A 14,008-nucleotide genomic window follows, 5' to 3' on the forward strand; every position below is an offset into this window, starting at 1 on the left:
GTCTTTGCTGATTTGTTTGAGATCCATGACCTCAATTACGTGTACAGAAAATTTTAATGTTTTGGTAGTGCATTAGTCAATGATAAGACTGACACTGATAATGAAGGATGATGATTGGAATATTCAGACTGGCTTAGAGAAGGAAGTAAAGAGGTTTCGGAAGTGTGAATTTAGGGTCCTGCTTGAGAAAACCAGGGTTCAAGCGATGACTCTGACCCTGATTCAGTCATCACACCATGATTGCTAGAAAAGTGTTCAGTGATACTTGTTGAAACAGGATACTGTTGACTTTGTTCATTACAGTTGTAATTGGTGTGGGGACTGTAGCTTAGACTATGGTGGGGGCTCAGCTGCCACTACAGGCAAGTGGGGTTGATAGTTAAGGAGCAGGGTGGGAGGTTTGTGGAAGGGGCGATGAAAACAGCAAGGGGGGATATTTGCTGAAGACAGGCCAGCACAATGGTCCATCCCCAGGAGATGGCAGCATATGACAAGCCTAGTTAGGCTTCAAGGTGATCAGATACTGAGGGTTGGGCATTCTTGCTGTGAACTAATTTACCAGGATTCTTGCCCGAACCAAATTTTTCAAGACAGTGATTTAGGAGACAGCTATTTGGTAAAGAAAAATAATTATCTGTGGACATGAACTTCATGATGTGTAACTTCTTTCTTTTTTTGCTTTTTTGTTATCCACAGGCTAATAGCACGCCAGCTTGCTAAAATCCATGCTATTCACGCACATAATGGATGGATTCCCAAATCTAATCTTTGGCTAAAGATGGGAAAATATTTCTCACTCATTCCCACAGGATTTGCTGATGAAGACATTAATAAAAGGTAAGTTTACTTTTCTGTTTGAAGCTGTTATAGATTACTTTGCTCTATAAATCTATAATGAAATTGCCAAGGTAACTACAAGGTCTTTTTGTGTAAAATCTGATTTTATTTGTCCTTTTGTTTTGAAGTAAAATCAGTATTGATTGATTGGCTCTCAGAGGGCTCCACAGAAACCACTGCCTTTGTCCCCTTCCATGCCATTAATCCCCCAGTCCCGCCAGTGACAGCAAGGGGAGGAGCTGAGGATGGCAGAAGAGGAAAGGGTTGTAATGTGGAGAACATGAAATGGGTACAGTCGTTCACACTGCTTAGTTGGTTGTAGAGACCTTTTTGAAAAGTCTTTCACAGTTTTGAAAAGGCTTTAGAGTTCTACATTGGGGCGTGATAGCAATATTGGAGTGTGAAAAAGTTTGGGTTCTTAGTTTAGTCTTGATTGTTTTTATCAGTAGGTTGAAACTTTATGGGAATCTTAGCTGCTGTAAAACTGACTCCTCAAGTTCGAAAGATATTTCATTATTTTATGTAGAAATATATTGATCAGGTACTAAGAGTCTGTATGAACGTTTTTATGTAGTATAATTATTACTAGCATAAAAGTTGGAAATTTTATTTTATTCTTTATAAAAACATATGAAGGGTACATCTTTGTAATCAGAAAATGTTTTCTTTGTAAACGGTAGAGGGAAGCAGGCATGTAGTTAATTTAAAATTTAACTTGGTTCACTGTCTACAGTGTTCCTTGTTCTGTATTCTGTATACTCAACTACTGTGGATCAAAAATACTAAGAAAAATTAGCTTTGTTTTGAAAGTGAATACTTTTTTCCCTTGTTGTTGTTTCCTAAACAGCACAGTATAAGAACGTCTGATAGAGCATTTACAGTATCAGGTACTGTAAGCAGTGTAAGGATGAACTGAAGTATCACAGGGAAGTGATGTGTGTGATGTAAAAATACCATTCGTAGGGGAGTTAGGCACATGAGACTTTTGCTACGGATTGACTGATTGGAGTGGGAAGTGGGTGCTGGAGTCAGTCCCCCTCTTACAGAGGTGTGACTATATATTCATCTTTGACAAACTTTGAAAGTGTTGGGGATATTCCACCCTTCAAATAAAGGTAGGCAAACTTTTGAAGAGTACCCACTGAGCTCGATATTCAAGAAGGTACAGTATTTAAAAAAAAAAGAGAACTCTTGATGACTATGGAAATTTTTGGTGGCTAAGCATTTAGGAATGCTGGTGTTGATGGTGATATTGGAACTTAACAGTCTGGAGCCACACTGACTTATGATCAGATCTCAGTTGCCTTTGGGCAAGTTACTTTGTCTCCTTGGAATCTGTAAAATGGGAAAATGAGTAGTATGTTAACTTTAAAGAGTTTTTAATGAGAATTGATTTAGCCTATATTAAGTGCTTAAGACACTGCCTCATCAAATAAGTACTGAATATGTGTTAGCTGTTGTTTACTTGAAAGTGGGGGCAGGGGAAGGGACAGAGTCTTTTTGTCTGCTGGTTCACTCCCTGGATGCCCATAATAGCTGAGTGCCAGAAGCCTGGAACTCACTTAAGGTCTCCCCTGTGGGTGGCACATTAGTGGGAAGGTAGGATCTGAAGTTCTGAGCCAGAACTCAAATCCAAGCACTCTAAGAGATGCCTTACACGCTGTGTCAAATGCTGGTCCCATATTTTAAAAAAAAATGTTATTTAAAGAAGTTAGGTTTTGCCTTTTGTTTCCTAGACCCTCAGAGGTATACTTGGATACCCTCTGGGGTAGTGATACTTTGGAACAGCTGGAGGTGTGCAGAAAGCATGCAGCTAGAACATGAAAAACAATATTAAAAATATTTTTATATTTTAATTTTTACACAATTACAATGATCATTTTCCTTTGAGTCTTGTTATTTCCTTCTAGCACTGAATTTTTTTGTAGATAGATTCTTGAGCAATCTAACTACTTTATAAATTGCATTAAAGCATCACTTTGTGAAGTTGGGTGTCGAGAAGAGTTCAGTAGTGGGGAACATAGCAGCAGGTAGGAACCACCTGAGTAGGCAGATTGGAAATTATATAAAATAGTCTGTATCATGATGGAAACTAGAAATTTTACAATTAGAGTAATTTCAGAGACTGGAGGAAGAATCAAGAGAATGCAGGTTTAAAGTTTTAATAACAGTTTTCTAATCCTAATGATGCAATTGTGGGATTAGTAATAGCCACCTACTTTGTTTCTTTTTGTTATCAGATTAGTGGGAACATAGATGTGGTAAGTCTTGTACCACTCCTCCACATGGGAGTGCTGGTTCTGTGGTGGTTAGTCGGTGCTTCTATGCAGCATCCTGCTAACTCATCTGGGAGCACTGGGTGATGGCTCAAGTACTTGACCTTCTTGCCACCTGTGTGGGAGACGTGGATGAAGTTCTTGGTTCCCGACTTTGCTTGGCTGAGCAGGAGCTTTTGGGAGCATCCAGAGTGAGGCAGCCGATGGAAGATCTCTCTCTGTTCCTCCCCGTTACTCAGGTTTTCAAATAGATAGTGTTATACTTGTGTTTAAAAGACAAAATATAGCAATATAGAGTAATATAGGACAAAATGCTGTTATTTAACTAGCCCCACTTCTATCCTTTGGATTCTCTCTGTTCCGAGGCAGTTTCTGTAATAGTCCCTTTCTTAACATAGTTTGATGTGACATGTCTGCTTTTCTTGCTTTATTAACTATAAACAATTCTGAGAATTTACTGATTTCTGTTGCATTCAAACTTTTTTTTTAAAGATTTATTTATTTTTATTGGAAAGGTGGATATACAGAGGAGGAGGGAGAGACAGAGAGGAAGATCTTCCGTCCCATGGTTCACCCCCCAAGCGGCCGCAACGGCTGGAGCTGCGCCGATCCGAAGCCAGGAGCTAGGAGCCAAGAGCCCTTCCTGGTCTCCCATGCAGAGGCAGGGTCCCAGGGCTTTGGGCTGGCCTCGACTGCCTTCCCAGGCCACAAGCAGGGAGCTGGATGGGAAGGGGTCACTGGGATTAGAACCAGTGTCCGTATGGGATCCTGGTGCATGCAAGTCGAAGACTTTAACTACTACTCCATTGTGCCAGGCCCTATGTTCAAACTTTGAACCTTCAAATAGACAAGTTTAGTTTGATAAGTCCTTTAACTTAAGCCTTTTAAAATTAAATATCTGTCTTCACCTATAAACTGAAGATAAATGTAAAGCCTTTAACTTTAATATTTTATCTGTACATATTAGTTTTCCACGCAATTGATAGTGATACATTCTTGTCTTTTCTGCCTATAATTTAAAAAACAATATTTAAAAAAATCGAGTCAAAAGGAGGGAGAGAGATTTCCTACCTGTATATTCACTCCTCCAGCAGTCACAACAGCCAGGACTGGGCCAGGCTCAACTCGGGAACCTGGAGCTTAATCCAGGCTCCCATGTGGGTAACAAGTTCTGATTCCCTGGGAGCCCGAATCCGTAGCAGAGCATTATCCTCGCCGCCAGGCTCAATGCCTGCCACTACGCGCATATGTCTTGCCTTTTTTTTTTTATAAATTTAGATTTATTATAATAATTTCTTTTGTTCTGACTTTGGAACGCACTGATCTGTTTTTTAATTTGGGAGTGCAATTAAATGGATGAGATTTATTCAAAATAGATATTCTTAATAAAACTTGGAAAAAATGTCATTGAGAGAAACAAAATCGAACTTTTCTTTCTAATGGAAAGGTTCCTAAGTGATATCCCAAGCCCTCAAGTCCTTCAGGAAGAGATGACTTGGATGAAGGAGATTCTTTCCAACTTGGGCTCACCTGTGGTGCTTTGCCATAATGATCTCTTGTGTAAGAATATAATCTACAATGAGAAACAAGGTAGGTATTTGACCTTAGTAGTAAGTAAAGTTGGTTTCTTTGGATTCTTACGGTTTGACCTTTCTATCAGTACAAATAAATTTAATTCAAGAATTCAAGCGTTAATATCATACATGAAGTCCTTGAGGATTTTGTTTTAGGTGATAAAGTTATGATCACTGTGATAAATTTAGGAATATGTGTTGGTGCAAAATATTCTTTTTTAAATTGGTTTGCTAGAAATAGTTTACGGTTCCTGTTGGATTTTTAAATGTAAAATGATGAAAAGATTTTCTTTATATACTTACCTGTAAAATCTTTTGATTATTTATGATTGGAAAGTATACCTGCTTGTAAAGGCGGTTATGGAATATCAACAAAATGACATTGCACTGTTTTATAAATACAAAAATTGTCTCACAGTTTTGGCGAGCACAGCAGTAGTAGAAACAAAGATGTCTCCAGGCTTCCCATTACCTTCATTCCGCTGCGTTTCAATTTGGACACTAAAGAGAGGGGCGCACTTGGAGTTCATGTTGCTTATGATTGCGCAAATTTATATGTGTTACAGTAATAACCAACAACTTTTGGTAAATAATTTTAGCTTTTTCTAATGTAGACAGTGATACTTGATGATGGAATTTTTTGTTTGCATCTTGCTGTATTAATTTGACTTTCTTATTTAAGAAGCACTTGATTGTAGTATATCATTGGGTAAAGTGGTTTGAGGTTTGGTTGCTGAGTGATACATGCCCTTCAACACTAAATTGGAATTTAAAAATACAGTTTTTGGTTGAAGGATTAGCAGTAGTTTACTACTGTTTGAAGCTGTGAAGCTGTTGTAGGAAAGCAGGTCTTGAGGGTAGTCTGTACAGTTGGAAGGCTTGATTTCTGAATCGGAAGTATGCTTTTGTGAGTATACTAAAGCCAACGGAGTCTCATTAACACAGTCATCATTACATTAAGTTAATGTTTGTCACCCCTCTGATTTGATTGTAAGTTGAGACTGTTCTGTTATAGAGATTGTTAGATTGACAGGTAACTTGAAGGAAATCAAAGAAACACTGTCAGGGGTGGCAGATTAACACTTGTTTTCAAAATAGTTTGACCGTACTTTTTAAAAGCATACTGAAGTGACATCTTTATTTGTGAGTCACTGAAATTTTTGTGTGGACTCATTGTTTTCTTAAAACTTCAGGTATACACTAAAGCATTAAGTACTTGACAGTGTCCTTTAATGTATTATTGTCTGTTTCTTAATTACAGTTTTCATAGCGTATAATGGATTATATCCTGGTAACCAAATCTCAATGCCATCTCTAAAACAAGGGCATTAGTTATGCATTAAAGCAATGTGTTAACCTTTACGTTCAGTGCAAGACCCGGTACATTTTGTATAATGGAGTTTTAAAGTGAGGGACTTCATCTTACATTTGAAGTGGACACTCAGCTTTATTTTTAACTGCAAGTTAATAAAAGAGAATCTTTATTTGAAATATATTTTTAACCATTCATATATTTTATTTTTACAAGGATTTTTTTTTGTGTATTCATTTCACAGAATAAACTATAAAACTGAAAAATACGGGACCAAAAAAATCAGATTACTTTGTCTTTAACATTTTATGGAATATGTTCTTTTTTATAGAAGTCAACTGTGTACCATTTGTTTCTTGTCTTTGTGCTTATGTTTGTTTGTTATGGAAATGTTCCTTCCCAATATTACCTTACCAATGTCCATCAGGAAGTCTAGTTTTGATCATTTGGCGTTCATTGGAAGAAACCAGTTGATCTGTGATTTGCTAATATGTAAGCCTTAGGAAAAACAGATGTTTAGATAAAACTTGAAAGTAGTGAAAGTATAGTAAGAAATTCTTCCTAGGATTTGGTAAAATTAGGGGGTAATGGATTTGAGAAATTGTAATTTATGACCTATTAGAGTCTTTAGCTGTAAGTAGAAGATAACATTTCAAAAATAGCTTCATATGCCAGAAATTATGCAATAGGGACTGTATCATAGCATTGATACTGTACTTCGGTGAGCTGTCTCAGAAAGATTGGTTCAGTGACTCCAAGGCCATTTACCTTCTTAACTTACCTTGTTACATTATAAAATGGAAGTTGAATATTTTGAGGTAATTTAGGTCTAGGATATGTGATTAAGCTACATGTTATGTTCGCAAATATGTTTTTTGTCATTTTGTATGACTTAAACTCGGGGCTTCACTACTTTAAACATACTCATGAGATACAAATAGACAAAAAGTTAAAATGAAAGTGCAAGAATTGGCCATGACATCATCAAGCTTACTGTCTGAATTGTTTATTTCTCAGAAGAACTAATTTTAAAAAACTGCATGAACATACTCAGATCATCTTGAAGTCGCTGCATGTATTTTTAAGCCAAAGTAATTTAGATTTTGTGTATATTAAGCAGCTCTTGTAAATCTTATTTAAAAGTCTCAGAAAAGTCTGAACACAGACTTTAGTTTCAGTCTTTGTTCAATTACAGAAGTAAATGGGACTACACAGGTCATTTTGTCTCTGTCTGTATTTAGTCTTTCCTTGTTGTATCAGAATCATCTAGAGCACTTTGAATAAAATACAAAGCTCTGTACCACTTCCTAGGACCAGCTGAAAAATAATTAATATATACAAAATTGAACATTCACATGTTAAAGAGTTTCTCTGGCACTTTTTGCATTGTTAATAGTATTTTATTTTTGTGACTAATAGAAAATAATTCCTTTAGATGACTGCTGACAAGATTAGTTCCTGTGTATAAATGTACATGGCTCTGGACCAGGTACTTGGCAGCTCTCAGTTCTAACTATTATGCTTGATATGGCCTGGAAATAGTTTTCTCTTGGGGGCCAGGTAGTGTGTCTTGGTGGTTTTGTTGGCCATATTCTTGTCATTGTGTTGTAGCACTGCCATGTTCAATACATAGATACATGAGTGTGGCTGTGTTCAATGCATTATTTTCAAAAAACAGATGATGTTCCTACCATGCATTTTACAAAATGTATCTGATTCTGCCAAAGTGAGAAATGGTTATTGTAGGCTGGAAGGTTAATTCTATCCTGTGACTAAAAGAATTCTAGTTTACGGTAGTTTGATTTATTGTTAAGTGGAGCCTGTAGTTTTTTGTTATAAGGGTAAGCTGACTGATGAATTTAAAATTAAAGCTGTGTACATGTACAAGTCAGTGAGTGTGCATATACCGATATGCTACGTATTCGTGCGCAGTGCAAACAGAGGTTGTGAGCACCCTGAAGGTTGCGGGCATTTTTGCAGCCGATGTTCCAGGAGCTGGGAGGCATCGCAGGAAGAAGTGCTACCTCTACCTGCCCTCAGCGTGTCCGATGACAGGACTCGGGAGTGTGGGGGAAGAGTGAGCCTCCTTTCTCAAGTTGATCCTGTTAAGAATTTTGAACAGTTAGTGCCAGAAATTAGGTGGTTGGTAAACAGCAAGCCCCTTCCTTGCCTTCACTGAAAGGACATCCTAAACAGGTAAGAGAAGAATACTTAATGATAATGATGATAGAATTGTATATATAATAAAAAACTGAAAGCAGTGGTTCTTGCTCCAGAATCATAGTCTCACCAGGCATCTCTTAATTATCAGTTGAATAGATATTATACTAAGTGAACGGATTGTAATGTTGCTTACTGACTTCAGAGCTACTATTTTGATTTCCACTAATCTTTTAATTTTTAACATGTTCGAAATAATTGCCAAAACTTCAGAGATTGTTGCCTTATGTCTTGATGCTGTCAGGATATTTGTTGATCTGATGACCCATGGTGACTATTTCATTGCCTTTCCCTGGGGCCCGTAATTGTTAGAACTCACGTTATGGTTCAGCACAAAATTTTAAATTTCACTAATGACAATCACTGTTTATTTTCTGTTAGCAAAATATAAGGTGCTGATTTATAACTCTTTAAATACATGTCAATAGGAAAAAGGGTTTTATTTTAGTCTTAAAAAAGGCATTAAACCAAATTTTTCTTTCGTTTTATATAGTGTACTTTGGGAGTGGGTGAGTCACTGGTTCTACTCCTTAGGCTTTGGTGATGCCCCCTTGCCCAGTAGTTTCCAACTACATTCCAAGCTACATTTTTCAGATTGAAGTTTTTTTTTTTTTTTTTTTTGTTGTTGTTGAGCATATAGTGACAAAGGGAGAAACAAAAGAGCCATTTCCTATCTCCTGGTTCGCTCTATAAATGTCTATAAAAGCCAGGGCTGGACCTAATGAAAATCAGGAATCATAAACTCCTAATGAAAATCAGGAATCATGAACTCCTAATGAAAATCAGGAATCATGAACTCCTTCAGGGATCCCAAGTGGGTAGCCAGGGACTCAAGTATTGAGCCTTGCACCTGCATCTCAGGTTCATTGGCAGGGGTCTGGGGGGGGCTACAGTGGAAGTGGGTGGAGCTGGGATTTCAGCCAGCATTCTCAGGCGGGTTTGATGGCATTGCAAACTGTGACTTCCTCTGTGTCTCAGTACCTGCCCTAGAGATTTTTTTCAGTGAGGGATTGATTATCTTAACTCTGTTTTAATTTTGTAATCTAGACTACTAATTAGCAGATGGTAAAGAATTCTTAAAGTTATGTAATATAAACCTAGGTTGTAAAAACTGGAATTGCTAAGGAAGAGTGCCCCCACTATATTAGTTGTAATTTTGTCCCCAGAATTCATACCTTCAGACCTGTACTGTGTATTCAGTCATACATTTGAAGAAGAATGTAAGAGAATGTAATTTTTTCCTCAGTGTATCATAGTTTCTAGTTTGCCCCTTACCCACCAAATGTGTTATTTGGTCTCAGCTTTCTCTGCACAACTTGCATTTATTCCTGTGTGTGCCAGTGTTGCCCTGTGGCTAGCAGGGCAAGAAAATGCAATGAAGCTTGTTGCCGTCCTTGAGGAGGCCCTGTAGTCCCCCAGGGTGAGGGCAGCGCTCAGGATATGTAGCGAGTCCCGCTGTGGAGCACAGTACATTCAGTTTCTCAGACAGAATGCATCCTTCAGCCAGCACTGTGTGTGGAGGGTTACCTTTCTCTAGTCTCCATTGGCCTCACACATCAGAACAAGTAGAATGAGTTGGAAGGATTTCAGGTTCTTATTTTTTACTTTTGTCTCTCTTAATAAAGTAGGGAATTTCAAACTTAGCGTGTGATAGTTCTATAACATTGAATGACAAATTACTTTCTAGTTTTTAAAAATACTTTTAAAATTAGATCAGTTTCAGCACCCTAAAGTTTGAATAGTCTGACTCATGTGGATTTTATTACTGTAAAGATTTGTAAGACATGCTAGTAAAATGCGAATTTTGAGAATTTATGGTTTTATCCATTAACCACATATTTTATTCATTTTATGTTTATTGTCGTGTTAACTGTACAAAGGTAAATGAAATGGCAGTCCTAGTCTGTAAAGTAGTATTCTTTATTTTATAGAATTCAAAGATCCTTTGAAATCTGGGAAATTGAAATTCCCCTCCTTGGAAGAAGCACATGCATGTAACTTTTTGTCTTCCTCCCCTTTGAAGCCCCAATTAAAAAGTCTGTCTTAAAAGAGTGACCAAGAAGGCCATGCAGTAAGAACTAGTTAAGCAATAATAAGTAAATGGGCATTACTCTGCAAGTAATGAGAAATTTTGAAAATTAGTTAAATTAGATGAAAAAGGTATGGTATTTGTTGCTAGGAAAACATTTTCCAGTAATTTGATTTTTCTGGCACCCTAAACAAGGCTGTAAGCCTCTTTAATTTTACTCGGTTGCAGAATATTAAATTTAAGGTTGAGTTCCACTTTGTTTGCAATAGAATAGTTAATGCAGATTTTTTAAAACAATTTTTTTCCTTTTAAGCTTTGTGTGTTGTAAAATGTGAGTTTGCCAAATTCTCTTCATCTGCTACAGATTAGGTATGCCATTGTTGCTGCCATGTGGCGGCGCACCCCGTGCTTCTTAAACGCACTGACTGGAGGTTTATCGCATCACTTGTTCACATGCACGGAGCCTGGTAACAGCCTCATCTGTATCTTGTTAGCTTCATTTTCTTATTATTTAAATTGCATTATTTATAAACTCAACATAGCATTTAAAGATAAAGGCTAGTTTTAATGAATTAATGTTACTACAAAAAGTCACTGCTAAAAATTTCATACTGAAACAGATTTTAACTTGTAAATATTAATTAAAATGTATGTACTCAAAAACAGGCATATTTTATGTGCCATTTAAACTGTATTTGCCAAATTCTAAATATAATTTTGAAAATTGAAATCAAAGCTTTTATTTATATAACAAAAGTAAACTTCAGGTCTCGGCTGTGTATTTTTACTGGCATTTTCAGTTTGTATGAGCTCTACAAGAATTTGTGTTTAGAAAATTAAAAGTCAACAGCTGTAGTCTAGAAATGATCTAATCAAACTGTTCTGGATCGGTTGTGCACCTTGGTTTTTCCTGTAGTCTGATTTTCTGAAGGCCGATGGTAGGTATCTTTTGAATCAATGTGGTGTTTTTATTTTCCCACATACTGTTTTATATACAGAATCATCTTTTAAAAAATCTTACATTTTTCTTTAAAAAAAACCCTAACATTTACTGTAAATAATTTTAAAAATACAGAAAAATAAAAATCACTGCCTTGTATGGGATGAAACATTTGCTTTGATTTATTTCCACTGTTGGTCCCTTTTTGTTCCCATGTTTTTGTTTTTGTTTTTTGTTTGTTTTGTTATTTTCCCTCTCTTTAGGCATGCTTTATAATGACTTCTTTATCTATATGACTTTTCTAGTTCCCCAGTTGTTTTCTCTGAAATTGAGATTTTTTTCCCTATGATTGTATTTTTTTTGTGGCTACCAATATTTTATTATGTGAAGGTCTCTACTCTCTCATTCCTGATGACTTTAGAAATTTAAATATATGTTCCATTCTATAGTTTTAGAAAAATTAGTTTGTAACATTTTGTGGAATAATTTTCTATAAGTTCAAGAATACAATACTTGAGACATTTGCATTGTGGTAATTTATTTTCACCAGCATTTATAGATTTTAACATGATGTTTTAATAATTGAGTTATGATTCTTTGATTGCTGTTATATTCTGGACTTCACTAATTATAAAAAGCTAGAATTACATATTAGAGTCATCTATCATTACTTTTACAAAATCCTGAATTTGCATGACCTTTTTTTGTGTGATATAATTCTGCTAGTCTCTGTTGATTTATATGGTCAGCGTAATTCTCCAAAGTAAGCATGAAACCCTGTATTGAGACATTGTAGTCCAAAAGCTGTTTTCTTTGGAAAATACCAAAATACATAGCCAGGAGTTTATCTCCTTGCAAAAATCAGTAAGCATTTCTTGTGTGTTTTCAGTGTGAGCAGCTTAGCCACTGTTGTGGCCAGCCTTGTGTCTGGGCCCATTCTCCTGAAAGTGTCTTGAGTCTGTGGTTTCTCATGAAGATAGGGAATCGCCCTTAAAATTTTTATTTAAATGTCCTTTATTCCCCCGTTTTTTAATCTTGGCTGTTTTGGACTTGTATCGTGTCCAGCCAAATCCATCACATGCTTTCCTCAGGATTCCATAGTTAGAAGTGTGTTGTTCGAATGGGAAGAACAGAATTTTTTTGGAGAATCACAAAGAAATATATACTGTGTAATAACATATTTAGCTTTTGTATTTTTCAAGTTTATAAATGTTAAAAAAGAAGCCCTGCTCTTTTTTTTTTTTTTTTCAAAGACAGAAACGGTAGCTTTGTGGTATCCAGGGAATACAGAACATGAAAGCAACATCCTAACTCAGTGACACAGCTAGATTAAATTTGTCAGTGACTAGTATTTTGTTAAAATTGTATACATTTCTAATGTTTGCCTGATAGTTATTGCTAAAGAAACCTGAATTTTTGAGTAACTGATGCCCCCATGTGGCAAAAAACATTTTTGACTTTTGTTGGAACTTTTTCTTTTTTCTTGAATGAAGTGGACGAAAGTGTTCACCAAGAAGCTGTTGACCAGGAGATACAGTTTGAATTTTGTAAAGCTCATTGCCATTAAAATTCACAGCCTTGTCCTGTATTGTCTCAGAAGTGCATGTAACCAAGCACGTACAATGAGACAGAATATTGGAAGCTATTTAATTATAAATAGCATAGGGATTTTCTGATCGTGTATGTGATTTCTTAATGCCTTTTTTTGTGTCTCACATAGGTGATGTACAGTTCATTGATTATGAATATTCTGGATACAACTACCTGGCATATGATATTGGCAATCATTTCAATGAATTTGCAGGTAAAATCTACAGTTAACTAATAGAATAACTTACTTAGCTGGTCAGCCATTTATCTGGAAAAGGTATTTTGGGAATTATGATTTTTTTTTGTTAAAAAAGGATGAACCTGCTATAGGAGCAACATTTTTCCTTTTTTTTTTTTTTTTTTTTTTTTTACTGAAGGAAAAGGAGATAAACATAATTTCTTGCTTAATTACCATCAGAAAATAATGAATACAAGGAGCGTAATGACTGTGGTTTCTGTTGAGAACCGACAGTAGTCTTTGCTCACAGTATTCTGTAAATCTCATTGCATTTTTCCCTCCACAACAAACATATGGTAATAGTCCCAGTTTATAGATGAGGGAGGACTTACCAGGGCCAAAATAAAATTCAGAAAACTTTTGGAACCCAATTTTTTAAAAGATGATTATATATAATTTGGAAAATCATTTGCAGAGAGAAGGAGAGACAGATGGAAAGATCTTCCATCCACTGATTGGCTCCCCAAGTGCCCACAATGGCTGGAACCAAGCTGATTTGAAGCCAGGAGCTGTCTCTGGGTCTCCCATGTGGATGCAGGGTCCCAAGGCTTTGGGCCGTCCTTGACTGCTTTCCCAAGCCACAAGCAGGGAGCTGCTTGGGAACTGGTGCCCATATGGGATCCTGGCACGTGCAAGGCAAGGATTTTAGCAACTAGGATAGTGTGCCAGGCCCCTGGTACCCAAGTTTTAATTTTGTGTAGTTTTGTTTATTAGTTTTAGATTTTTGGCTTTTTTGCATATTAAGTAGGAAGAAAGAGAAAGACATACAGAGTGAGTGAGCAAGCTTGAATTTACTCATTCATTCCTCAGATGCCTTAGGGGTCAGGGCAAGTCCAGAGCAAAGCCAGGAACTGAATCCAGGTTGTTAGTGCAGTGGCAGGAACCCAACTAGCTGAGTTGTCACCACTGCATTCCAGGAACTGACTTAAAAAACTTTGTCTCTCTTTTACTTATTTGTGTTTAAGAGACAGAAATCTTAAACTTTCATCTGC

At 36.5% G+C, this 14,008-nt stretch overlaps 1 protein-coding gene across 3 annotated transcripts in view; it reads left to right on the top strand.

Moving 5' to 3' along the window:
• The window catches only part of ETNK1 (ethanolamine kinase 1), a 40,149-nt gene that overhangs the window by 15,598 nt on the left and 10,543 nt on the right, over window positions 1-14,008 (top strand). Inside the window, exons 3-6 of one of the 3 annotated variants that reach the window (XM_040967760.1) lie at window positions 697-837; window positions 4,561-4,707; window positions 11,068-11,074; window positions 12,920-12,992. In XM_040967760.1, the coding sequence (XP_040823694.1) occupies window positions 697-837; window positions 4,561-4,707; window positions 11,068-11,074; window positions 12,920-12,992 (368 nt within the window). Of the gene's footprint in view, window positions 1-696; window positions 838-4,560; window positions 4,708-11,067; window positions 11,075-12,908; window positions 12,993-14,008 lie in introns of all 3 variants that reach the window. The other 2 variants (XM_040967759.1, XM_040967761.1) reach the window with 2 other exon arrangements.

The sequence above is a fragment of the Ochotona curzoniae genome, unplaced genomic scaffold, assembly GCF_017591425.1.
Source record: "Ochotona curzoniae isolate NIBS_2020 unplaced genomic scaffold, NIBS_Ocur_1.0 contig_1482, whole genome shotgun sequence".
Lineage (NCBI taxonomy): Eukaryota > Metazoa > Chordata > Mammalia > Lagomorpha > Ochotonidae > Ochotona > Ochotona curzoniae.